Below are 25,105 nucleotides of genomic sequence, written 5' to 3' on the forward strand. Positions count from 1 at the left end.
GAATCCCACTCAGTCCCATCGCTTGACCTCGCGGCGACCGTCAAGGATTGCAGAACTAGGCCAAAGCTAACAAATTGAATTCCATCAGGGATAAATGTAAGGTACTACTTTCAGGGGAATCAAACACACAAACACAAAGCAGGTTAACAGCTGACCTGACAGCAGGACATGTGCAAAGAATCAAGAGGTTTTGGTAGACCACAAGGCAAACATGAGCCAACCGTGCGATGTGGCGGAAACAATGGCCAATGCAATTTTGGGCTGCATCAACAGGAGGGTAGTGTCCAGATCGAGGAAAGGAGAACTCTTCCTTCTGCTTTGGTTAGACCTTACCAGGAATCCTGGGTCCAGTTCTTGGCACCACAGTTCAAGGAGGATATTGGTGATCTGAAGTGTGTCCAGAGAAGGGAGACCAAGAAGGGAAACCATCCCTAAGTGGAACAGTTGAAGGATCTGGGTATGTTTAGCTTGAGGACTGAGAAGTGATGTGAGGTGTCTTCCATGTTTCTTCTGACATAATGGTGACCCTATCACAGGGTTTTCTTGGCCACATTTGTTCAGAGAGGTCTGCCATTGCCTTCCTTTGCGGATGAGAGAGAGTGACTTGCTCAAAGTCACTTGGTGGCCTTCCAGACCAAGCAACTCAGGTCTCCCACAGTCCTAGTCCAACACTCAAGCCACTCTACCACATTGCTTCTCCTAGTATTCCTGGCAGGACTTCTACGAAGCAAGTTTGCCATTGCCTTGCCCTGAGGGTGAGAGAGTGTGTCTTGCCCAAGGCCGCCCTGTCAGTTTCCAAGACCAAGCGGGATTAGAACCCTCTTTCAGAATCCAGTCCCCTACATCATGTTGGCTTCTGTGATATGATGGCCAACCTTAAACATCTGAAGGGATGCCCTATGGAAGATGGAGACGGCTTGTTTTCTCCTACTCCAGAGACTAAAAGACAAACCGATGGATTCAAATTACAAGGAAGGAGCTTCTTACTAAACATTTGGAAGGACTTCATGGCAAGGGCTGCACAGCAGTGGAATAGATTGGAAGGTGGCACAGACCCCTTCGTTTTAAAACACCTGTCTGGGATGCTTTGCCTGTGCATTTCCTGTACTGACAGCAGGTTGAACTAGATGGTTCTTGGGGTACCTTCAATTCAGCCATTCTCTCCCTTCTCCAGGAATATTCTATGAATGAATTTCTCAGACTCCCGTCATTTTACGAGTTTGTCCTAAAAGTGTACTGACCTGGCACTGTACCCAGTTTCCAATGCCTAGGTATCAGGATGGGTTTCACAGGACATCTATTTGATACCAGGTCCAGGTCTGGGCACCACAGTTGAAGGAGGATACTGGCATATAAGGTGGCAACCAAGATCATTCAGGAGTCTAGAAGCCAAATTATACAAAGAAGGGTTGAGGGAGGCAAAGCAAAGGCAGCTTGGATTTCTCAGCTGAGAGCATTCCCTCCACATTCAACAAATTACAGGTCGGAAACAGACCACCACGGGACACGAAATCTCATTCAAGCCAGGTATATTTAATTCAAACGCTTCATTAGCACCATGTAAGTTGTCAACAGCATTCCAATAAAATGCAGTTATTAGGATTTTTTTTTTGGCTTTTTAAAAAACATTTCAGGAGGGAATTGGACATTCTTGAACTGAGCCTCAAAATCCATTTGGAAGTTGTTCTCCTAAGCCTCACTGAAAGGTGCGGGGAAGTGAATGAGAGAGAGAAAGAGAAACAGAGAAAGAGAAACAAAGAAAGAGACGAGTGTAGTGTGTTTCAAGGCAAAAGGCTGTGAATTCGAATCATTCTTCAGATGGGAAAAACCAAAGTGAGACAGAAATTTGTGGATGAGAAACAGACAGCATCAGCCCTAGGGTTATTCCTTATTTTGCAAGGAAAATGTGCCTAGCAGCTCAGCAATCCAGCCCAGAATTGTAACAGAAAACCATCCCAAGAAAGAGCTATTCACTTCATTTTTATGCCCCCCCCCTTTTTTTTTCTCTCTACTCAAAGTTTGCTCAGAAGAATTGATTCGGAAGGAGTTTTAAAAACAAGTGGGCTAATAAGAGCATTTAAAACCAGGGTTTCTTTTTTGATTAAAAAAAGAACGATGGATCATACTACAAAGCATACATGAATCAGTCGCTCCGCCTCTGTAGAAGCACCGTTCCTTCCAAAGAGCCACAGACTCCCACTCTTCCATCCTGGCACCTGAAGCGTGGGCATCGTGGCCGCAGGATTTCGGCTCCCGGTTTCTCCGGCTCCCCCCCACCCTTCACACACACACACACACATACTACGCTTGCTTCAAGGTTGAGCAGAAGGAGCCGGAGGGGTGGGCAAACCCCCCAATCCCTTTTCCCACAGAGTTCACTTGGCCAGAGCGCCCATGGGATCCCAGGCTGGCAGGACGATGGGCTCCTGGTGCATGACCGCCAGGACCTCCTCCGGTACGTGCTTCCGGTCCACCACCACTTCGTAGACGTACTCCGAGAACCACTCGTCCGTCATGATGAGGTAACCTGGGAATGAGGGATTCAGTTAGAGGCAGCCTGGGAAGGAGGGAAACAAGTGGGCAACCATCGGAGTTTGAGGGACCATACCTTTGTGCGCAGCAAAAGCTAAAACAAAAGAAGAACTGATACAAAGAAGAGGGCAGAGCTCAATCAGGTAGTCTCCAAGTGTGCGGAAGTGTGTGGAGAGCACCCTAAAACGACATCTTGATAATCCCAGAATATATTTTCTGTGTGCAATTTCCTCAGCATTGGAGCATCTCAGGACCCGGCCCCAAGTCTCCAGTCTTCATGGGCCATCCCCACATGGGAGACGCGGGTGCAAATTCACCATTGTGTATGTTTGTATGCATTCAATTCCAGGAAAGAGGAAAAGAATGTGTCCAAATCTCCAGGTTTGGAGTGCATATGTGTGTTGTGTGCCTTGAAGCTGTTTCCAACTTATGGCAATCCTAAGGCAAACCTATCATGGGGTTTTCTTGGCACTGTTTGTTCAGAGGAAGCTTGCCATTGCATTCCTCTGAGGCTGAGAGTGTGTGATTTGCCCAAGGTCCCGCAGTGGGTTTCATGGCCAAATGAGAATCAAACCCAGCAGCCTGCTACAAATCTGGAAAGGATAAAGGTTAAAGGAAGGAATCCTGGCTGAGGCACCAGCCTTCGCTTTCAGGACAGGAGTCGCAGTGCTAAGTGGTGAAATCTGTGATGGGGCTGAGAAGCTGGACCTCCCGGTGCCAAAAGGGAGCAGCGTTTCCTCCGCAACTTGTCGCCCTCCCAAGTCTAATCTCGCCTTTGTTGTTTCAGGCGGCCCTCTCGACCCTCTTTGAGGGCTGACGTTGGGCTTGTTATTTCAAACTCTCCACCCCGGGCCTCCTTTCCAAATCTAACATCCTCATTCTTCACCTCTTCCTTAAACAAAAGGGTTGCCAAACCGCTGCTCCACTTTCCCAGCGGCGCTCCAAAAGGGTGTATGGAAGCAAAGCCGCCCTGAAATCTTATCCTGGAAGCGAGGACTCTGGGATGCAGATATCCATCCCGCAGGACGCTGGGTCGCAGCTCCCGGATAACACCCATCGCTCTATTTATCGCTCTCTGTCTGCTTTCCTTATACCCTGCCCCTTCCCCAAAGCTGGGGCTCAAGGTGGCTAAGGAGATAAAAAGAAATACAAGTACAAATGCCTAAGATTAAAGTAGCACACTGTGTTTAGGATTTCGTTGTTGCTGTGTGTCTTCAAGTCATTTCCAACTTGTGGCAATGGTAAAGTGAACCTATCATGGTTTTTTTGTGGCAGAGTTTGTTCAGACGGGACTTGCCCTTGCATCCCTCTGGGGCTGAGAGTGTGCGATGGCAGTTCAAGTGGTGCCAAACTGCATTATTTCTACAGCATAGATGCACCCCTAGTCTAACACTCATTCTTCACCTCTTCCTTAAACAAAAGGGTTGCTCCATTTTCCCATCTCCAAAAGAGTATATGGAAGCAAAGCTGCCCTGACCAGGATTTGAATCTTTGCTCAGCCACCAAATTCTCCACCTGTTCAGGAGCAGAGTTGCAGCACTGAAAGGACAAACGCCTCTGGGTCCCATCCATGACAGAAGCACCTCTCGGCCTCTGGATGTTATAATACAAAAACATCAAGCCACTAAGCGAGGCGCTCAAGGAATCGACTTTAGCCTTGGCAGGCTGGACAAGGTAAACTTTGAGGAATGCCTGTAATCCGGTGAGCCTTTTGCCCGGCTATTTTTAAACTCCCAAAGCCTGATGTGGTTCAGACTTGTCTTTTGCGGTTAACAGCAGGGGTGCTGTGTGGGTCTTGTTTTTTTTATGCGTGTGCGAGCGTGTGAGAGTGTTTTCGCTGCCAAAGCAACTCGGGATTTTTAGCACTCCAATAAAACGGATGGATAAACCAAGAACTAAAAATAGTGGAGTACTGGCCCAGAGGCAGCCTTTTCCATGCGTGGCAGGAAAGGATGGGGAGAAACCTACCTGTGCCCCTGCCCCATTTGTGCCCCCCATGTCCTCTGCCCCTTTTCAGGATACACAAATTCTCAAGCCTTGGAGATGTGGGTGATGCATGGGAGCAAACGTGGGTTTAATGGGTTTTAACTGCATTTGCCTTTTCTGCTGTTGTGAGTTGGTGATCTGTTTAATGTCCCTTTAATCTGTTTAAATGACTGCACTGTTTTAAATCCGGAATGGTTTTGGGTTGTCTGTCTTGTTTATGCTGCCCTGAGATTTTGTGACACAGGAAGGGACAAAGCATTTTAACAACATTTTTCTTCACCGGCGGGAGTGGAAAACCATGGGGCTACTTCCACAGTCCCTCTGTGGTGTAGTGTTGGGCTGTGACTCTGGGAGACCGGTGTTCAAATCCTCGCTCAGTCACAGGAGCCCACTGGGTTTCCCTTGCGCAAGCCAGACTCTCCCAGCCTCGGAGGCAAGCGATAGCAAACCTCAGAAGAAACCTTGCAAAGAAAATCATAAGATACAATTGCCATAACTTGGAGCCAAGTCAAAGGCATAAAATAACTGAGAGCCAGTGTGGTGTAGCGTTCAAACGTTGGACTGGACTCTGGGAGACGGACGTTATTTGGTCATGGAGAACCTCTGAGCCTCGGAAAAAGGCCCATTACAAACCTCTGGATAACCCTAGAGCTAGCATAGTGCCATGGTTTTAGTATCGGACTAAAACTTCAGGAAACCAGGGTTCAAATCCTTTCTCGGCCACAGAAACCCCCTGGAAGCCTTGGAGCAAGTCACAGCCACAGAGGAAGGGAAGGGCCAACCGTCTCAGAACCAATCTTGCCAAGAAAACCCCATGATAGGGTTGCTGTAAGTCGGAAATGATTTGAAGGCACACCGCAACAAAGAACACCAGACCAAAAGCTGAAACTGGGGACACGATGATCTAGCACAGAACATCCAGGCTACTACTTGGAAAATGGAAGATAATGATACTAAGAAAATAAGTGAATCTGACTCTCAAACCACAGAATGTGAGCTCTGAACATCCGCTGAATCTCCATCCCAGAGCAAACAAACCGTCTCTGCTGAGTCTCATAAGAAACTCGGAGTGGAGGAGGAAAGGCAGCTGCCAGCATTACGCAGAATTGGGGTCCCTGAGTGTGTGCCGGGATTCAACCTTTTACGCCCCGAACCATCCGCGCATGGAAGTCTGTTGTTTGCAAAATGCAAACCCAGTTTACTAGTAACTCCAGAGCAAGGAACTGCTTGAAATTCAAGGCATTTGATGTCTTGTCACAGCAAAAGCGATGCTTTTAAAAAGATACCAAATGAAATATCTGGTCTCCTCAACACTGTCCATATTGCCAGGACCAGAATTCTTGGGATTTGAACTCCTGCCAGCCCAGCTAATATGGCCAACAACATTTAGAAGGTTGCTGGTTTTTCAGCGTATGGCAGAGGTGGGAACCATTGCACCCTTTGGGTTTTGGTGGACTGTAACGGCCCTCTGCTCTGGCTCTGAAAGGCGCAAGAACAAGCATTTTGCCCTCTGTTTTGAGAAAGGCTAATGAACGTTTCTCACACAAAATGAGATTACATCAGGATCATGAGGAAGGCAAGGCAATAAGTGAGTACCGAGTGTGGGAAAGAGTATGTGTGTGTACTTACTCTCCTCCTTCGTTGGCTCTGCAATAAAACCCCATCCAGGAATTTTCTAATCTCCGCCTTATGACCCCGGAGTAATTAACAGGGACAGAGAGGCACATAACTCAGCTCCGTGTCAATGGCCAACCGGTTGGCTGCAAGGGCACACAGAGAGCTTTGTTCACCATGAACCCCAAAGGTTGGATCCGCTCCAAACCAGCGTCCATGTTTTGCAAGCATTTCGCCACACACAAAAAACCTCATTTTGGAGCGGGTGCCACAAACACAGGTTTTGCTCCCTGCGCAACCAGCTACATCTCTTACCTTTATTCCCACGGTCTTCGCCCCAGGAATTCTCCACGCGCCATTTTTCAAAGCAACCCTCCTTGTCTTCCTAGAAAGGGAAAATGAAGAGGGGGGGGTGTACAGTGAGGAAAATCCCACCAAGGATTGCAGACTTACATTTGGACTGTGCACTTCCAGGGGAGAAATTAAAAAGCATTTAGAACAGAGATCACAGAACTGTAGAGTTGGAAGGGACCCCAAGGGCCATATAGTCTAACCTCTACGTAAGAAAATCAAATGTTAAGGCAACGCTTTGCATGAGGATGTTACAAATTCAGCTGCCTAAATTGCCTGGAAGCATTCCCTGGACCGTTTCGATTGTGGGTCTCTGAGCGATGGCAGCCATCGACAGCATTTTTAGTTTAGCCAGAGTTTCACTCGGGTCCAAACTGAGGCAAGCTGGCGGTAGGCAGGTGGGTGGGAACCTCTGAAAGTCTACATGGAATTATTTTCAAGCTCTTAAACTGGATCAAACAACCTTCATGTTTGTTTGAATGCTGCCAAGGATTAAAATGTCTCTTTCAGGGAGAGAAAATTAAACTGCAGTTGTAGGAAAGGAAGGAAATCTGTTTGAATAACAGGTATTTAGAGAAGAACAATCACAGTTTAATACCGGCCTCTAATGGATGTTGTGGATCTGCTGACTGTTTTTAAATAATCATTGAGCTTTTAAATCTTTCCATGTTTAATTTGAGGATGAAGAACCTCCAGATGTTTTGACAACCCACCTCTCAGTGGATTGAGTCTGTTGCACTCAGGTTAGGGACAGCAGCTTCAAATGACATTAAGGCTTGTTACAGACTGCCAAAATAAAGCTGCTTGGGGTCTCTTTGGAGGTATGCTATTTAAATGATGCATGGGTCCTAAGAGTCCGGAGGTCACGCCAAAGCCACACTCCATTCCTAAGCACTGGAGGGCAGCTTTGGTGCAGCTTCCGGATTCTCAGGATGCATGCATCATTTAAATAGCATACCTCCAAAGAGATCCCAAGCAGCTTTATTTTGGCAGTCTGTAACAGGCCTAAGTTTTGTGACTGATGGGTTTAGCTGGGGTTCCTTTTCACTCTGTCTGTCTGTCTGTGGTTAAGTATTGCTAGGGGGACAAAATGAGGGCAATAGTGGTAGGGATGGATAGATGCCTACCATGTAAATATCATTTTCTTTTAACAACTCCTAGCATCTTCAGTGGCCATGCTAGTTGGGGGGGTTCTGGAACCTGAAGTCCAGAAAAATGTAACTCTTCCACAGCCTCTGGATATACAACATCTGAAGGAAATGCATTATAGGGGCGGTTGCTGATTTTAACCAAATAAAGAGCATTCATGAAGGAGGAGGCTTGGAGCGTTCTCACTCTGACATTGTAGAACCAATGTGAGAATCCTGAAGCCCTCCGATGTTGCAGCTCCCATTATCCCTCATGACTGCCTTTATTTTAGACAGTGAGCTCTGTTCAGTTGGCATCAAAACAAATTCCTAACCTCACAGAATCATAAAATCTCAGAGCTGGAAGGGACCCCAAGGGCCACCTAGTCCAGACCCTTGCCATGCAAAACGCTTTCACTCTAAATGCCTGGCTGTGGCTTATGGATCTCAAGACTCATTTTGTCGGATGGATCTCTTCCCGCACCAACTATTTCCGGGGCAGGGGAAGACTCTTCTCCCCACATGGCAGAAGTTTACCTCCTCACTGAAGGCTGTCAGGACCATGGCGTGGGTCATCATGGAATCGCCAAAGATGAGGCGCTCGTCTTTCTTCAGGGTCTTGACCGACACCCCGAAGACCAGCTCGTGATTAAATCTAATGGAGAGCACACAAAAGAAACATTCAGCGCAGAGACTGCGAATTACAGCACTAGAGAGACCTTGCAGAGTATTCTAAGCACCTCACCAAACTACAAATTCTAGGCTTCCACGGGATGAAGCCCTCCCATCCTTTTGCCTTTTGAATGCAGCTCCCCAACAACTTCTGTTAAACCCCAATACCTTCCCACCCTTGGCCAGAGTCTTTTTTGGACTGCAGTTCCCAGAATCCTTGAGCCGGCAAGATCACTAGTGATGTTCTGGAGAGAGAGAGGATCTTTCCCAAGCTCTGCCCACAACTTACATGTTGACGTCGTTGATGCCCAGCTTGCTGTTGAAGTGTTTTCCGACATCGCAGCCAAACCAAACTGCCTAAGGAGAGTGAAATTGAGACCAGAGGTCAAGACTCTCTCTGACAGCAAGCAGAGGCCGTTGTGGGGAAAAGTGGGGATGGAAAAGAGGAGTAGGGAAAAGGCCGCACCTCTCCATCGCGAATGGACGCTGCTGCCACTTTCTTGAGGAGTTCAATGGGCTGGTTGTTGTAAAGGGTCTTCCTCCCGCCAACCATGTTCCCCAGGTACTCCACTGTGTACAATCTGTTGTATTCGTTCTTGGGCCGAGGATCATTCACCAGGCAAACCTGTGAATCAAAAAGGAGAACACAGGCTAAATTTGAGAGGGTCATTCCCCCATCTTTCTGCCGCATCACCATCCCAAACATTAACAGTAGCAGTTAACTTGGGAGGGTCACGAGTGCGGTATGGATTGGAGAAGGTGGCCATTTCCCATTTGTTCCCAGCATCAGGATGTAGACTGCTCCTGAATGTCACTTTCTCAATACATCCTTGCTTCCCCACTGAGAAGTCGCCAAGTTTGAGGAATATCAAGTGTTCAATTGTACAGTCCGTCCTCGCCTTACGCGGGGGATCCGTTCCGGATCCCTCCGCATAAGGCGAATTCCGCCTATGCTCGAGCCCCATTGGAAACAATGGGGCTTGTGCGCGGCAGTGCAGGCGCGCGCGGGGCACAAGCGCCCATTCAATTGAATGGGACGCGCCGCCCCTTCCGCCCCACGGCTTGAGCGTGTATGCTCAAGGCTGCGTATGGCACGCCCGTGTATGGCGCGGGCGCACTGTATTGCAGCTTTGGACCACACTAAACAGGGAGAGCAGCCCCAACAAGGAGAAGGCCATAGAAGATATGTTTGACAAGAACAGGATGAAGAAACTGGAGAAGTTTCACCTTGGTGGAAAAGGAGCCTTTTGGGCTGCCTTCGCTCACTGCAATGCCTAACCTTGTTTTCCATGTCAAAGACAGGCTTGACATGTTCCCTGTAGAAGTCCAGTGGCGAGATGGGCCCGATTTTGTGGTAAGTCTTCTCTTTGTCGTAATACTCCCAGGTGAAGGTCTTTGGAGGGCTCCCAAGGCAGATGGTGACCACTCTGAACACCTGCCACGAGACAACAACAGAAAAACACAAGGAGGAACCTGGTCAGTCCCCAGTCCTCCCTTTGGCCTGGCCGCAGAAGTCAGCTCTGGTAACTTGGGGCAGAAAGCTTGTGGGCCTGAATGGACTGCCTCACTGTGCTTGTGTAGCGCAAGTGTGCAAAGAACCACAAGCTGATCTCTAGCTTTAAAAAATAGGGGATTGCAGGGAGAGTGATGCAATAGAAAAGGATGTGAAGGAGTCCAGTAGCACTTTTGAGGCTAAGCAGAACGGAGATGAGACTTCTGATATGTGTTCCTGCATTGATCTTTGCTGCCCTCTAGCGTGGAAATCTCGCTCCGAGACCTTGGCTGGATCCGCACGGCACAAATAATCCGGTTTGACACCACTTTAACTGCCACGCTCAATGCTATGGAAGTCTGGGATTTTTAGCTTTCTCTGTCAGAGAGCGCTGGTGCTATAATGAACTAAGATGGTGCCATGATGGGTAAAAGCAGTGCCAAGCTGCATTAAATTCTGTAGTGTGGCGGCAGCCTATGTTTTAAAAGGTGGCTAATAGTTTAATTCACTTTAAATTCCGCCTTTGTGTTTTTAATGGTAACCTTTTTGATGTGTAAGCTGCCTTTTGTGTACCAAAACTATACCACACCTCTTCGATCATGGCATCCTTGGCCGCAGAGAGCTCATCCTCATTGCATTCGGTCTCCACCATGTTTCGTAGCCGGTGGCAGTATTCCCGCATCTGTGCAGAAAACAGAGAGGTCACCAGGTAGAAGAGACGCGTTGTTCTAAAGAGCGCTGGAAGGGTCACACTCAAATTGTACACATCTGTTCGCAATGGGGGTTTACCTATGGTGAGCATGGCTGTGACTCTATTACTCAGTGATAGGCATTAGAACTATTTCTTTCCAGGTCAGAAAACTGGTTTCCCAAAGGTCAGGAAACCATGCTGGAAGGAATAGTAGAGCAGTAAGAGTAACAAGAAAACGGCAGAGAAAAATTCATTTTCTCTTACAGTGGGAAGGAAACTGCCACAGTTATTCATCCTTGCACCCATTGACGAAAATAATCACTATCCCTACTCAGGGATACCCAGGAGCAAACCCCACTGATCCCAAAGACCTCAGTTACCTTGTAGTTGAGAATCTCATTCATCCGTCTGGAAGCCTCGGTGGTGAAGGATTCTGGGAAGAGCTTCTTGGGAATAACGCCATGCTTCTCTGCCAAGAAACACATGTTTGTTACTGTCTGGAATCAGCGATGAAAGGAAAGAGCGTTCTGCCCTCTGCACACCCAGAACTGATTTAAGACGAAGGACACGTCGTTCGAGATCAACCTGGAGCGCCTTGGCGTGACAAAATATTCCCAGTGCCACTTTATTCCTCTCTCCTTTTGTCTGAAAGGCCCGGGTTCAATCCTCGGCAGCATCTCCTCTTATGAGGTGGCCAAAAGCCCTGCCTGAAACCTTGAAGCATCCTTGCCAATCCATGCTGACAGCACTGAGTTCCTCGCAGAAGGTGTTGGAAGCACAACTCCCGTTTTGCTGTCATTAGTAGAGGAAAGAAACTTTGCTCACAGGTAACTACACTACTTGCAATGCTTTGGTTCCAAACTGCCCTCAGATGCAATTCTAAGTTGCTTAAGCTTTATGGGTTTGAACCCTCGCTCCCCTTCTTCCACCCCGACCAAATGCAAACCAACACCAAAGGCACTTTGCTTTGCCTTTGGTCTTCTTACCAATCAGGTTGACCAGCATGTCCCACTGTCCGCCATCATTGGAGGGATTGGCTAAGAGGAACTGGACTAGCCGGCCTTCTACGGGCTCATCCTTCGCCGTCTTCACGAAGGCGTCCAAGAAGTAGTAACAGCGCTCCACCTGGGAGGAAAAGCTGGTCAGTCACAAGCCCAAAAGCGTGGTCAGTGGAGCCTCAGCTGGGCTTCACCTTGACGCAGGGCTATCCCTACATTGGCCCTTCACTCTTCTTTGCAACAAACATGGATCTTGTGACATTTCCTGTTCACTTCCTTCATCAAGAAGAAGGCATTTCCTAGGCTGAAAACAGCTTGGAGGGATGGCTTTGGCTCAGAGGATGACTTTGGTTCAGGGGCAAGCTGCCTCCAGACATCTTGTGTGCACCTGTGTATGTTTCAGTCTGGCTACAGCTGTTGACTGACCGCTCCTCCTCCATGGCTAGCCCTTTCAAGCCAGCTTTAGCTACCAACCTTGACCACAGCATCATTTGGAAGAGACCACAAGTCCATCTAGTCCAACTCCATTCTGCCGGGCAGGAAGACACAACCCAAGCACCCATGAGTCAGATGGCCATCCAGCCTCTGATGAAAAGCCTCCAAATAGAGAGACTCCGACACTCTCTGGAGATGTAGCGTTTCCCACCATGGAACAGAAGTGCTTCCTAGCATTAAGGTGGAATCTCCTTTCCTATAACTTCAACCCATTGCTTCGTGTAATAGCCTCTGGAGCAGCAGAAAGCAAGCTTTCTCTATCCTCAGAATCCTTCCAGATATTTAAACATGGTTCTCATAGCGCTTCTTAACCTTCCGCTTCTCCAGGCTAAACATGCCCAGCTCCCTAAGCCTCTCCTCCCAGGGCTTGGTTCTGCCATTTTGGTCGCCCTTGTGGCAGCAAATTCCCAAAGATGAATTACAGCCTACGCAAGGAAGTCGTTTTCTTCTGCCGATCCTATCACTCCATCAGCAAATTCTGTTATTACGAGAGAAGATTACACACACCCGCCCTGCAATCCCTCTTCCGCTCACATCCTCTTTCCACACCATTCCTGGCAGTACGGTTCTGCCAACGGTGATTTGCATTGTAATTTGTGCAAATGATAAACGGCAGAGGAACACGCCTAATGATATCTGTTGGACTCTCCTCCTTTGGAGGTCTTTAAACAGAGGTTGGGTGGGCATCTTTCTGGAACGGTGGCCCTTGAGGCCTCCTCCAGCTCTAAGATGTTACGGTTCTGTGAAAGAAAGTACGGGTGCCGCCACCAACAACGGTAACAATAGCCTCCCGTGTTAGAAGGAAGGATTCCCCGCACAAACCTTATCCCAGAAGAAGAGGTAAGACTGGCTGAACTCAAACTCCTCGATGTTGAATTTCTTGATGAAGGGAAGGCGCATGGCGTTCAGGCAGGAGAAAATCCAGCAGCGTCCTGAAGTGGCAAGGCACCGCGGAAGAGAGGCGGAAAAGGCAACATAATAAAACGCAAGCATTGAAAATACAGCTCAGGCATGGAAACCCACACACTGGGTGAGCCACACACTCTCAGCTCCAGAAAGCTGCTCGATTGATCCACCTCAGGGTCCCCATAAAGGCACACAACCACAAATGCTGGGTGGCGCCACAACGAATGACACTTCCCAGGATGCCATTGCATGGAGCCACGGGAGGTCAAGTGGTGCCAAACCAGACTGTGTCTCCAGCGCAGTTGCAGCCGCTACGAAGCCCTGGTGCAGAAGGAACACATGGCCCCTTACCTGAGTTCTTCTGGTTGGTGACAGGCTTCCCTTCGGCGGGGATGGCGTGCTGGAACACCTGGAGCGTGTCCTGGACCACGCTCCGCTCCAGGCACAGCTCCAGCGGGTCGGCGCACGTCGCCACATTCTGCGCCAAGTGGAAGCGCGGCTCCGCTTTCAGGGTTTGGCAGAAGACTTCGATCTTCTTCAGGCTTAACCCTGTCAAACCCAAGCAAACGCAAAGAGGGGAGGACGTCAGTTGCGTAGCGGAGACTCAGGACTCGGGTCCAAAACACACCTCAGAAGCCATCTGTCTTGAGAGCGCTTTAAATTGTCATCATTATCATCATTATTAGACTTTAATGAATAAATTCCAGCATCCAGAACAGGCTCAGAGGCCACGCTACCCTTCTCAGAGCACTGTTTCCATGTTGGACCAGGGCCAGACCTGGGTTCGAATCCCCACTCAGACATGTCAACCCAATGGGCGACTTTGGGCAAGTCACACTCTCTCAGCCTCAGAGGATAGCAAGGCTGCTCTGAAGAAACTTGCCAAGGGAACCCAATGGGAGGTTTGCCTTTGCGTCACCGTAAGTCAGGAACACAACAACAAATGTATATGTGTGTGTGTGTGTACATTATATAAGCACACACACACATATATGTGTATGTATGTGTATATATATATATGTACACAGACACACACATCAATATAACAGTCACAACTGAAGCTGTCCAAGGTCCTAAACCCACTGCAGAAATACTCCACTCTGAGACGGCTTTCACTGCCCTGGCTCAGTGCGAGGGAATCCTGGGAACTGTAGTTTTATTACATGACAGAGGAGGCTCCATCTTCTCCCCAAACCTACATTTCCCAGAATTCCCTAGCATGCAGCCATAAAGCAGCCTCAGCCTGGATAGCCATCTGCGCATCCTCAGGATCACCCTCCTCATCCTCCAGTGAGAGGCCCGCATCTGAGAACCCAGGCTGAGCCCTGCAAGGCGAGCGAGCAGGCACTCTGCACATGCCCAGGGGCCCCCAAGGGCAGAAGGGCCCCGAAATCCCCTCCGTCTCCATGGCAACGCAAGGGCAGGCTTCGGTCCCCAGGGTAGGCCCCGCCGTTCCCATGGCAACGCGCCCCTCCCGCCTCTCACCCGGGAGGCTCATTCTCCGGCCTCGGCAGCGTCAGGAACAGAAGAGCCGGGCGCCAGCACCGGAAGCGGCTTTTATACGGCGCCGGAAGTAGGAAGTCGCCTCCACGACGGTGGCAGGGAAGGGACCAAAAGGGGGCCTTTCCTTTCTTCCTCCGCCTGTGAAGCTCTTAAAGGAGCCGCTCCCATTTTCCCCCCTCTCTTTTTTAATAGCATAAGGCGTATCTACATGGCAGAACTAAAACTACAAATCCCATGCGTTGGATGTCATCTTAATCTATTACAAGAGAACCCTACAAATCCCAGGTTTCCAGAGCTTCCTGGCAGAGGAGGCTAAATCTAGGAGTCCAAGTAGACCACAAGCTGAACATGAGCCAACAGTGCGATGCGGCAGCTAAAAAGGCCAATGCGATTTTAGGTTGTATCAAGTGTCTAGATGAAGGGAAGTCATAGTGCTGATGTATTCTGCTTTGGTCAGGCCCCACCGACTTGGAATAATATTGTGTCCAGTTCTGGGCAAAACAGTTTAAACAGGACATTGAGAAACTGGAGCCATGTGTCCAAAGGAGGGCGACCAAAATGGTGAAGGGTCTGGAAACCATGAAGCCCTATGAGGAGAGACTTAGGGAGCTGGGATGTTTAGCCCGGAGAAGAGAAGGTTAAGAGGTGATATGATAGCCCTGTTTAAGTATCTGAAGGGATGTCATATTGAGGAGGGAGCAAGCTTGGTTTCTGCTGCTTCAGAGAATAGGACACAATGGAGCAATGGATGCAAACTGCAGGAAAAGAGATTCCAGCTCAACATTAGGAGGAACCTCCTAAGAGTAAGGGCTGTTCGACTGTGAAACACACTCCTTCCTCGGAGTCTCCTTCTCTGGAGGTCTTTATGCAGAGGCTGGCTGGCCATCTGTCAATGGGGTGCTTTGATGGCAGAAGAAGGGGATTGGACTGGATCAGGGCCCTTCTTGGGATCTCTTCCAACTCTATGATTCTATGGCCTGTTCCAGACTGCCAAAATAAAGCTGCTTTGGGTCTCTTTGGAGGTATGCTATTTAAATGATGCATGGGTCCTAAGACTCCGGAAGCTGCACCAAAGCTGCCCTCCAGTGCTTAGGAATGGAGCGTGGGTTTGGCGCAACCTCCGGACTCTTAGGACCCAGGCATCATTTAAACAGCATACCTCCAAATAGACCCAATGAAGCTTTGTTTTGGCAGTCTGTAACAGGCCTATGATTCTAAATCTCTCGCCAAACTACAAAACCCAGGTTTCCAGGGCTCAATCTCTCACAAAACTACCAATCCCGAACAGTGTTTTGCACGTTCCTCCCTATTTAACTACTCCTTATTTAAATACTAAATCGATCTTCCTTGAACCACACCTTCGGCCTCGTAAAACGCTCCTCAGGGAGGAAGAGGGCCTTCATTTCCATTTAAAGTTTCACATAGGTGCAATTCCCTCCCATTGGAATTGCTGATCCTTCCCTTCCATATTCAGTGGCTGATGGAGATTGCAATTATAAGGGATGCAAACTGGGTCAGCCTTTTTGTTGGGCGGCATTCACCATCCGACTCTCTTTTCTTAGAAGCCATACATAATCCAACTCTCAAATAGGGTTGCTATCATTCCCGGCTAAAAACTGGGACAAAACATAGGACAAAATTTAGACCAAAACGTAGGACAGTTGTAGGATAAAATTTAGCCTGAAATGTAGGACCTTTAAGAAAGATGGAGGACCGACTGAGACCGCTTTGCGTTACAGAGCAACAGCAACAAGGGCAGGGTACTAAAAGAAACCTGTTACAATACGCAGACCAGATCATTTCCGAACACTTTAATTTTTATATTAAAGGAGCCCAAAAAGCCACAAACGTACAAAACAGATTTCAGAAGATGTTGGCCACAGATGTTGGCAGCTTTCTTATCAATTCCTGCAATGAACGCTAAGACGGAAGATGTCATGGAGTGCATCTACGCTGTCGAAACAATGCAAGTTTGACACTGCTATTTTTAAGTGCTGTAGCTCCATCCTATTGAATCCCACCTGGGATGTGTAGTTTTACAGGGCCTTTAGCCTTCACTGCCAAAGCGTGCCGGACCAAACTACAAATCCCAGGATTCTGCCGGATGGACCATGGAGGTTCAAGTGATGTCAAACTGCACAGTTTCTATAGCAAGAGCGTCCAAACTTTGGGTCTCCAAATCAGCTCCCCAGATATTGGCCAAGCTGGCTGGGGCTTCTTCTGGGACTTGAAGTCCACAATATCAAAGTTTGGGAGCCGCTGTTACAGTGTAAATGGAGCCCTTATCACAACTGTCACATGTTTTTACACATAGCTTATCTCCCACAACAAGTGCAAAACCCTTGGTTGGTGTTTCCCTGCAGATATCTGCAAAGTTAGGTCCAGAGCTTGGAAAAAGGAACTTTTCTGCGGGAAGTGGAGTCCAGAAAGACTTTTTGATCTTGATATTGCGCCCTGCTTTACGCTCAGGATGTAATCTTCCCTGCTAGATTGGCTCACTGCTGCCAGGCAAGAGTGGAAGGGAAGCCTATGTGGCATCCAAAAAAGATGCCATGTGCGTAGGTGGGCATGTGCAGATGACGGAAGGAGAGGAGGAGAGCCGGCCAACCTGTTAACCTACTGGCAGGACAGGCTCCGCAAGCCAAATTCCTTGGGGAAACAGTTGCATTGCTCTTTTGGTGTCGAGCCGGCCTTTGCTAATGCCAGCGGGGAGACTCTGCGTCAGCTCTAATGCGTGAGGTTTCCTGGCCCTTGGAGGAGGCATGACCCAAAGGTCACCACAGAATGCAGTCAGGCTAGGCTCTCCTTGTTTTGACAACTGGTTTACACACGTGTGTGTGGTTAGTGGCAGGTGGGTCTCTGCGTAAACCAGGAGGAAGTGGCTGTGGAAAGGAGCGTGGCTGGAAAAGGTGGCCAGCTCTTTTCCCCCCTGCTGGCTCCACTGCTGTCTTTAACACCAGTAGCTTGGCCCACAGCAGAAGAAACCTTTCAGGGAGTACCTGAAAACAGGGTTGCTGCTGCGGTGCATCTGACTCTGTGTGTGTGTTGTGTGCCTTCAAGTCGTTTCCAACTAACCCTAAGAGGGGTTTCCTTGGCAAGATTTGTTCAGAGGAGGCTTGCCATTGTCTCCCTCTGAGGCTGAGAGTGTGCCACTTGCCCAAGGTTCTCCAGTGGGTTTCATGGCTGAGTGGGATTTGAACCCTGGTCTCCAGAGTCATAGTCCAGCACTCAAATCACAGTGTCACACTGGTTCTCGCAGCAGAAATAATGCAGTTTGACGCCACTTTAACTGTATCATAGGGTTGGAAGAGACCACAAGCGCCATCCAGTCCAAATCTTGGGTTCTGTAGTTTTGGGAGGCGCCAGCGCTCTTAACGCTAACGATCTCATGAAACTACAAATCCCAGGATTCCACAGGATGGGGCTACAGCACTCCGTGGTCCCAAACTGCATTGCTTCCATGTTGTAGATGCACCCTAAAGTGTCCTAAAAAGCTCCTTAAAAACAAGGTCAGGGCAGGGCCTAGAAACTCCCCTGCCACCTGCACCGGAGAACTAGTTGGTAAGCATTTAATGTGGGTGACTCAGGCGCATAAACCGAGAGCCAAGGGCGCGTGTGAGCCAATCGCTTAATGAGTCAATCAAAATTATTCAGAGAAGCTCCTTTAAGCATTTTCCGAGGCCTGATTAAAAATGGAAATGCCAGTGGCCTGATGCCAGGAGGGAAGAAGAAATGCCTCCCGAGTCCTCGTTCCCACAGGCATTGGCAGCCAAACAGACTGAGCGGCATGTTTACAACTTGGGTCGAATGGCAACACCCCGGTTAATCTTTTACTCCGAGGTTGGGAAAGTTACTAGGCAGGATGAAGACTCCGATTGGGGTATTCTGGGAGATGCCAACCCAAAAAGTAACATCCCTGAGCTCTGCTTTTATCTTATTAGTACATTTGAGTTCTGATCGGCCGCAGTTTCCCAAATGAGGAGGGAATGAGAGGGCAAGCGACAGAGGTAAGCCATACAAAAGAGGAGCGGCAGTCCCATAGTAGACAGTGGATCATCTTGGAAGAATAAAATGTATGGGGTCCGTGCAAGGAAAGCCCTGCGATCCGTGGCAATGACAGTGGCTCTGAGATAAGAATGCCTTCAGCTGAAAAGAAGAAGACAACAAGATTAGAAATGGAAGATGAATAACCAATGCTGAAATGCCAAGTTGTTATACCAAGCGCCCCAGGGAAAGGGAAGCAGAGATTTTGCACAGCCATCCGAGGCTGATCCAAAGCAAGGGGCAAACAGATCAGTCCCAGAGGATGCTGCCTAGCGGAGATTGAATGATTTAATTCAGTCAATACCGGAAAGCTTGCTGCATAAGGAAAGCTTCAACTTGCCAGTGGAAGGAGAGCAAGGAGGGAGCCAGGCTGGCCTCCCAAGGGAAGCCTCCAAGAGTCTGGGAGCAGCCATCGAGAAGAGATCTAGAGACCAGTAGGACTCCTTGTTTCGATGACTGGGAAGGACTGGGAGAAGGGCCGCTCCCTAAGATTTTAAGGCTCAGTCAAGTTCCTCTAGGGAGACACGTCCTTCAGGGACCCAGCATGCGAGTCTGATTGGCTTCCTAAAGGTCTCTTGCACAAACACGATCATATTTGTTTTGCAAACTGAAACCATGGGATTTTTTTTTGGCCTTAAGGTCATTGTCCCCACTGCCATGTTGGGAGCCAGGCTAAACCGAGTTCAGAACAAAGGTACAAAGGGCTGTTCGACAGCGGAAGACACTCCTTCCTCGGAGTGCAGTGGAGCCTCCTTCCTTGGAGGCCTTTAAACTGAGGCTGGATAGCCATCTGTCAATGGGGATGCTTTGATGGAGAGTTCCTGCATGGCAGAAGAAGGGGGTTGGGCTGGATCAGGGCCCTTCTTGGGGTCTCTTCCAACGCTACGATTCTATGATTCTATAAGGCACTGAGCCTTCTGCGACAGAAACACTCACAGGGCTGTGTTGCTGGGCGAGTCGCTTGGCTTCTTGAAGCACTTTAAAAAAGAGAGGTGGGAGAGAAAAGACACATAAGTACGGAGACTTTAATCATACTTCCTTTCTTCCCCCCAACGCCAACTAATCTGATCTAAAACAGATTGCTCACAACTAAATCATTTTTGGGCTTTGTAGCACATTTCCCACAATTGCTACCTAGACTGGAAGTGATGGTGGGCCATTTTGCTCAGGTTAAAGTCTTATAGGCACCCATCACCAAATGCTTGAGCCCCAAAGGTCGTCTCTCCCCCTGCGCATCATCTAAGCGGAAAACACGGCATGTGCCAGGACTTTGCACCATCATCCGTCACCATTGGCTATTCTGGCTAGAGCCCCTGACGGAATATCCCTGGCATAGACACAATGGCTGTGCCTGGCCCTTTCTAGAAGTGCTGCCTTTTCACAAACAGGCAAGTGTGACATTTGACTCCTGTCCTTGGCAGTTTGTTAAAAGAACAGCACCTTCTGCTGGCCAGGCCACCAATCTGCTTGGCACCAGTTTAGCTTCCCTATGGTATGAACAACTACGGCATACGCCTGGAGAGCTTGGGGAGGCCTGTTTCGTGGACTACAACTCCCAGGATCCACCAGCCACTAGGGCCCCTGGGGCATGTCAACTGGGAGAGTTATCCCTGCATTGCTCCTGCTGCTAACTCTGCAGGTACAAAGAGCAGCTGCTCCAAACTTACTGAAACCACCGCCGTAATGCATTCTTGGCAACTTCGTTTGTTAGGTTTATATCCTGCTTTCCTTCCCCAACCCACTTGCCTCAAAATATACAGCCTCTTTCCCATCTTTATCCATAACCCTCTCTCAGCTGGGGCTCAAGCCCTTTTAAGACCTTTGGTAATCCTATGACTACAAAATGTCGTGCCAATAAAACTTAGTCTTTCAGGTGCCGCAAGATTCTTCTGTTCTTTTAAACAGAGGCCGGGTGGCCATTGGTCAGGGCTGCCTGGCAGAACGGAGCCGGGCACTTCTTACCTTTAAAATCCTTTCCCGTCGAGCTGTGATGGCAAAGAGGATAGTCAGCAAAACCACGACGGCTGCGGCGATGACCGCCTCCGTTGGGAAAGGCACAGTTTTGTCTGTCCAGGGAAGAAAAGCCTCAGTTAGACATGTTTTTATGAACTGTATTCGCCCAACAAGTCCCTTGTTTGGATTGCACCTCCCCGATTCCTTCAGCCAGTATTCTCTTGCCAGGTTTCTTATTGATAGAGTGGAGCTCTGTCCAGGTTACAAATTAAAACCCACTTTTTCATTGTTCTTCTGGTTGTCTTTTCTTTTAGTTTTGTCATTGTTTTTATGTGATATGTATATAGGAGCGTTCTAAGTCCTGCAAGCAAGGCAACTTGGCCTGGAGCAACTGCTGGGAAGCTCTAAGACACACCGCAGGATTACCTCTGACCGCCAGTTGGAAGCTCCTCCTTTCCGTCCCAAGTGCAGATTCAGCCAGGCAGGTGTAGACCCCGCTGTCCGACTTCTGGGCGGTCTGAATCTTCAGCTGAAAGAGTTCACTGGTCTGGAAGACCTGGTAGCGGGATTTCTCCAGGGCCAGGGTGCCGTTGTCCTTCAGCCAAGTCATCTGCGCAGGTGGGTTGGCCTTTGCGTGGCAGTCGAGGGTCACATCTTTCTCCTCTTCCACCGAAGGAGGGTCTCCTCCTGTTAGGATCGGGGGGACTGGGGAGAAGAAGCAGCAGCAGTAAAGGGTCACCATCGCTCCCAGAGTGCGGAAACACCAGCTATTCATATTAACATACTAAGGTCAAACCTCCCTCGCCCTTCTTCAGGACTTGGAAAGAAGCCGTCGGTCACTCACACATGACGTCCAGGACCACCGAGACCTGGATGGAGCCATCGCGGGCCAGCCTGCAGGTGAAAGACACGCCGTTCTCCTCCACGGTGACCGGGGAGACGCAGAGGTTGCTGGCGTTCATTTTGTTCCCATCCTTCAGGCTGACCGCCCCGTCCCCCCGGAGCCAGACCAGCTCCTCCTCTTGGCTGTGGTTTCGCACGGTGCACCAGAGGGACTGAGCCAGGCCAGGCGCCGTCGGGAGCTTGTGGTCCACAGGGATGCCATTGATCGCCAGCTCTAGGCCTAGTCAGGGGAAATTGTTGGTGGGGGAGAGAAATAGTTGTGTATTAATAACCTTAAATGTTCGTTACCTTTAAATATATATATATATATATGGGGGAGAGGAAGAGAGAGAGGTGAATAGAAAGCAAACCAACAAATCATGAGACAAATGCATTAATAAAGTGAGAGATAATTGTCACCATCACCACTATTATGACCTCCACTCTCTAGCCTCCATTCGGCTCACAGCTCTGTCGGGGAACCCTGGCACCAGCCCTGCATTTTCCACATGCCGCCTACCTGTGACAAGGCCTGGCAAAAGCATTGATGTGAAGAGCACTGTTCCGCAAAGAATGCCTGCCATCCTGGATGCGTTCTGGTCAGGACCTGTGGCACAAGAGTGTTCAAAGAGGGTTTGTTGCCATGCGTCATGAAGATGAAAGACATCTCATTCAAGTCCGCTTCACCCATGTTTCCCCCTTCAACCGCGTCTCTTCCACGCAGCCATACTCCACAGCATTCAGACCTCATAAGGGGAGATACCAACGCCAAGGCTTCTACAGTCATGGATGCATCCTATCCGACCTTTCATGACAGCAGACCTTATAGTAAAGTGAGTATGGCTACCCCACCCTCCTCTTTCTCCTCTCCCAAACTTACACTGGGAACAGCCGCTGCCCAATGGGTTCTCATCCAGAAAAGGAGAGGAGCCGCAAACCTCCCTTTTATAGGTGCCCAGAGTTATACGGCTTTATTGCAGCATGGAAGACAAAGTGAGTCAGATGAGCCGAGTTCAAGGTCTCACCCCCTTCAAGGACTCACTGGGTAAACATTGGGCTCTTCTTCTTGTTCTCCTTGACGAAACTGGGATGGGATCTGTCCCCTGGTTTATAACTCAGCCAAGGCAATGAGTAACAAGCAACCAACTGTCTCCCAGTAAAGGGCAAGCCTTGGTTTTGACCTCAAGCGCATCACCCAACCGGCTTAACACAGAGAGCATTATTCTTGCACTTTGACACCAGCGAGAACGGTAAAGAGCAAGACCCAAAGGGACATCCTTAGTGTGTGGCTGCCTGGATCGCTCGCAGATGTGACTTGTACATAGATGTGACCATTTAATACGCACCATAAGAACGGCAAAATACACCATACAAAACATACAATATATAGTAAAAACTCACAGTGGGAGGACTTGTTAGCCAGCCAGTCATCAAAGTTTCTGCTGACGGGGAAGTCAAGGACTGGTCAAAGTGACATAGCTGAGCAGTCCAGACCTCAGGTATCTATGGTCCCATACAGACAGGCCAAAATAAAGCTGCTTCGGGTCCCTATGGATGTGTGCTGCTTAAATGATGCATGCGTCCTAAGAGTCCGGAAGCTGCGCCAAAGCCACGATCCAGTCCTAAGAACTGTAGCGCAGCTTCCAGGCTCTTAGGACACAAGCATCATTTAAGCAGCATGCATCCAAAGTGATCCAAAGCAGCTTTATTGGGGCAGTCTGTATGGGGCCATAGTGCCTTTTCCAAATGCATCCAGCCGCCATCAAACTGAGGAAGAATCCTTGGACGTTGTCAAGCAGTCTGGATTTTGGTGTCTTGTATACCTATGTTGATAATTAAACTCCAGTTTCATGGCAGCATGTGGCACAGGAATGGGCACAAGAGGGAGCCAGATGACAAGAGTCGAAGCTGTTCTTTCTGAAGCAGGGAATGCTTGGGTTCTGTTCTCTAGAATAACAGTAGAAGTTACTTTTGAGGACTACAAATCCCAGTAAAAGAACCTCTCCAAACTCTGACCAAGTGCCCCCCATTTGTTTTTGTTGCGGGGGGTGTGTTTTTGCGCTGTGACTATGAATGGATTGCCCACTTAACGTCTTCAATTGAGTATCAAACTCACGTTTGTAAAAGAGGATCTGTCTGTTTGAGCAAACAGCAAAAACTGCGTCGAGCTTTCGGTGCAACTCGATTAAGCGTTATGGCAGCTTGCGCAACCTTTTGACGCGGGAAAACCTCTGCGTGTGTCCTCTGTGCCGTCCAGAGATTAACTGCTTACAACGGAGTTTCTGCCCTTTGCGTCAAAGCCCAAAAGCTGGTAGGACCTAGTTTGAGACTGCCGTGGCCGAAAACACAGCGCCCTTCTTGCGAATCCGTCTAAAACGCCACTAAAAAGGGAAACCAATTAATCATGACCAGCCGGGTCCGGCGTGTAACCGAGAGCTTGACACACCTGTGAAGCTGGGCGATCGAGAGCAAGATAAGCTCACCTTCCGCCTTCCAGGCCTCCTAGGCTTGGACCTAGTTTGGGCTGGTTTGCAAAGAGGTGTAAAAGAGGGGAGATGGGAAATGTGCGATCCCAAGCAGAGCATTGGCACATGGCGGTCTTAAGTACAAAGCAGGTGGGTCTCTTTGGAGTTGTTGCAGGATGTGGAGTTCCTATGGCAAACAGCCTTTAGGACCCCTGCGTCTCAAAGGTGCTGCAAGATCTCTCTACGCACTTCATCTAAAGACGTAACACTAGACCTTTGAAATGAAGAAGTTGGCGGCATGAGCTTCCATAGACTTCAGTCTCCCTGTTGCCAACTTCTTTCTTTCGGTGAGTCTGAAAGGTGCCGCAATATCTCTACGTACCGATTCTACAGACTAGCGCGGCTATATCTTTGAATATGTATGACATGTTCTCTGCCAATGTATCTGAGGGAGCAATAGACGTAAGCCTAGGAAAGCTCCTGCTGCCAACTTCTTTCTTTTGGTCTCAAAGGTGCTGCAAGATCTATGTGCTGGTTTTACAGACTGACATGGCTATGTCTTTAAATTTTGCCTTGCTCTTCAGAAACCCAACTGTGAGAATAACGCAGAAGTGGAGCAGAGCTGGCGCTTGGATCTGACGAAGACAGGAATGGCGGTGATGAGAAAGAGATGATCTTGAGGGAATCATTTGTGGCCTTCGTCCTTCGTGGGTGCCTCCTTCTCCCTCGCCAGCTTCGCTTCCTTGATCCCCGGAGGCCAGCTGCAAGGAGGCCTTTGCAAACAGGCCTCGGAGAAGGAGCTTTGGCACACGGCCGCTTGGCTTTGCCACCTGCGCGTCTAGGCAAAGTCCAGTGAGATTTAATGAGACCTTCTGTGCGCGGCCCAAAGGTTGGGGAGACGCCGGTGGCGCATCCATAACAAGGGCAAACCGCTGACAGTTCTTCTGGCTTTTTGTGCTGGAATAGCGTATGGCGGTTTTGAGAACAGCAAGGCCAAGGTTCGAATCCTGTCCTGGCCGTGAAAAGGGCAGGACCGTGCCCTTCCCAGGAGGCTCAGCGTTCATGTGCGCTTTTGCGACCCCTCCTAGCTCTCGTGTTGTTCTTCACCCGTAACGTCTGCCATCTTGATCACGCTCCGATGTTGCTTGACCATACGTTGTCCTGGTTTCCGTCCCGTGGCAGAGTGGCTCAACTCCGGAGACCGGGGTTCGAATCCCAGCTCAGCCATGCAAACCCATTGGTCGGCTTTGGGCAAATCACACTCTCTCAGCGGTTCGAATATTGGACTACACTCGTCCCTCCATGTTTGCCTCTTTCACTTTTGTGGCTTTGATTATTCGCGGGCTTTATTCATACGTTCTCTCTAGGAATATCCAGGTCCTCCAGTGCAACTC

At 49.1% G+C, this 25,105-nt stretch overlaps 2 protein-coding genes across 4 annotated transcripts; both read right to left on the reverse strand.

Moving 5' to 3' along the window:
• Positions 1-1,512: 1,512 nt before the first annotated feature.
• Positions 1,513-14,449, reverse strand: BLMH (bleomycin hydrolase). The gene is made up of 12 exons (XM_042442734.1): positions 14,350-14,449; positions 13,216-13,413; positions 12,781-12,890; positions 11,452-11,590; positions 10,846-10,934; positions 10,364-10,456; positions 9,562-9,717; positions 8,749-8,907; positions 8,572-8,639; positions 8,148-8,265; positions 6,448-6,517; positions 1,513-2,527 (listed from the first exon to the last, which is right to left on the reverse strand). The coding sequence occupies exons 1-12, from the start codon at positions 14,360-14,362 to the stop codon at positions 2,376-2,378; spliced, it is 1,365 nt and encodes a 454-aa protein (XP_042298668.1). The 5' UTR covers positions 14,363-14,449; the 3' UTR covers positions 1,513-2,375.
• A 1,197-nt stretch (positions 14,450-15,646) lies between these two features.
• Positions 15,647-25,016, reverse strand: TMIGD1 (transmembrane and immunoglobulin domain containing 1). Of its 3 annotated transcripts, none has more exons than XM_042442741.1 (7): positions 23,363-25,016; positions 21,767-21,853; positions 21,209-21,487; positions 20,791-21,069; positions 20,374-20,477; positions 19,348-19,388; positions 15,654-18,513 (listed from the first exon to the last, which is right to left on the reverse strand). In XM_042442741.1, exons 2-7 carry the CDS (start codon positions 21,828-21,830, stop codon positions 18,510-18,512), a joined length of 771 nt encoding a protein of 256 aa, XP_042298675.1. In that variant the 5' UTR covers positions 21,831-21,853; positions 23,363-25,016; the 3' UTR covers positions 15,654-18,509. The 3 variants fall into 3 exon arrangements, 2 of the variants coding, with proteins under 2 accessions (XP_042298675.1, XP_042298674.1); XM_042442740.1 differs by lacking the exon at positions 23,363-25,016 and adding an exon at positions 22,127-22,682; XR_006100955.1 differs by lacking the exon at positions 23,363-25,016 and having other exon boundaries at positions 15,647-18,513; positions 18,716-19,388; positions 21,767-22,682.
• Positions 25,017-25,105: the final 89 nt, after the last annotated feature.

Source organism: Sceloporus undulatus, chromosome 11, assembly GCF_019175285.1.
Source record: "Sceloporus undulatus isolate JIND9_A2432 ecotype Alabama chromosome 11, SceUnd_v1.1, whole genome shotgun sequence".
NCBI classification, from domain to species: domain Eukaryota; kingdom Metazoa; phylum Chordata; class Lepidosauria; order Squamata; family Phrynosomatidae; genus Sceloporus; species Sceloporus undulatus.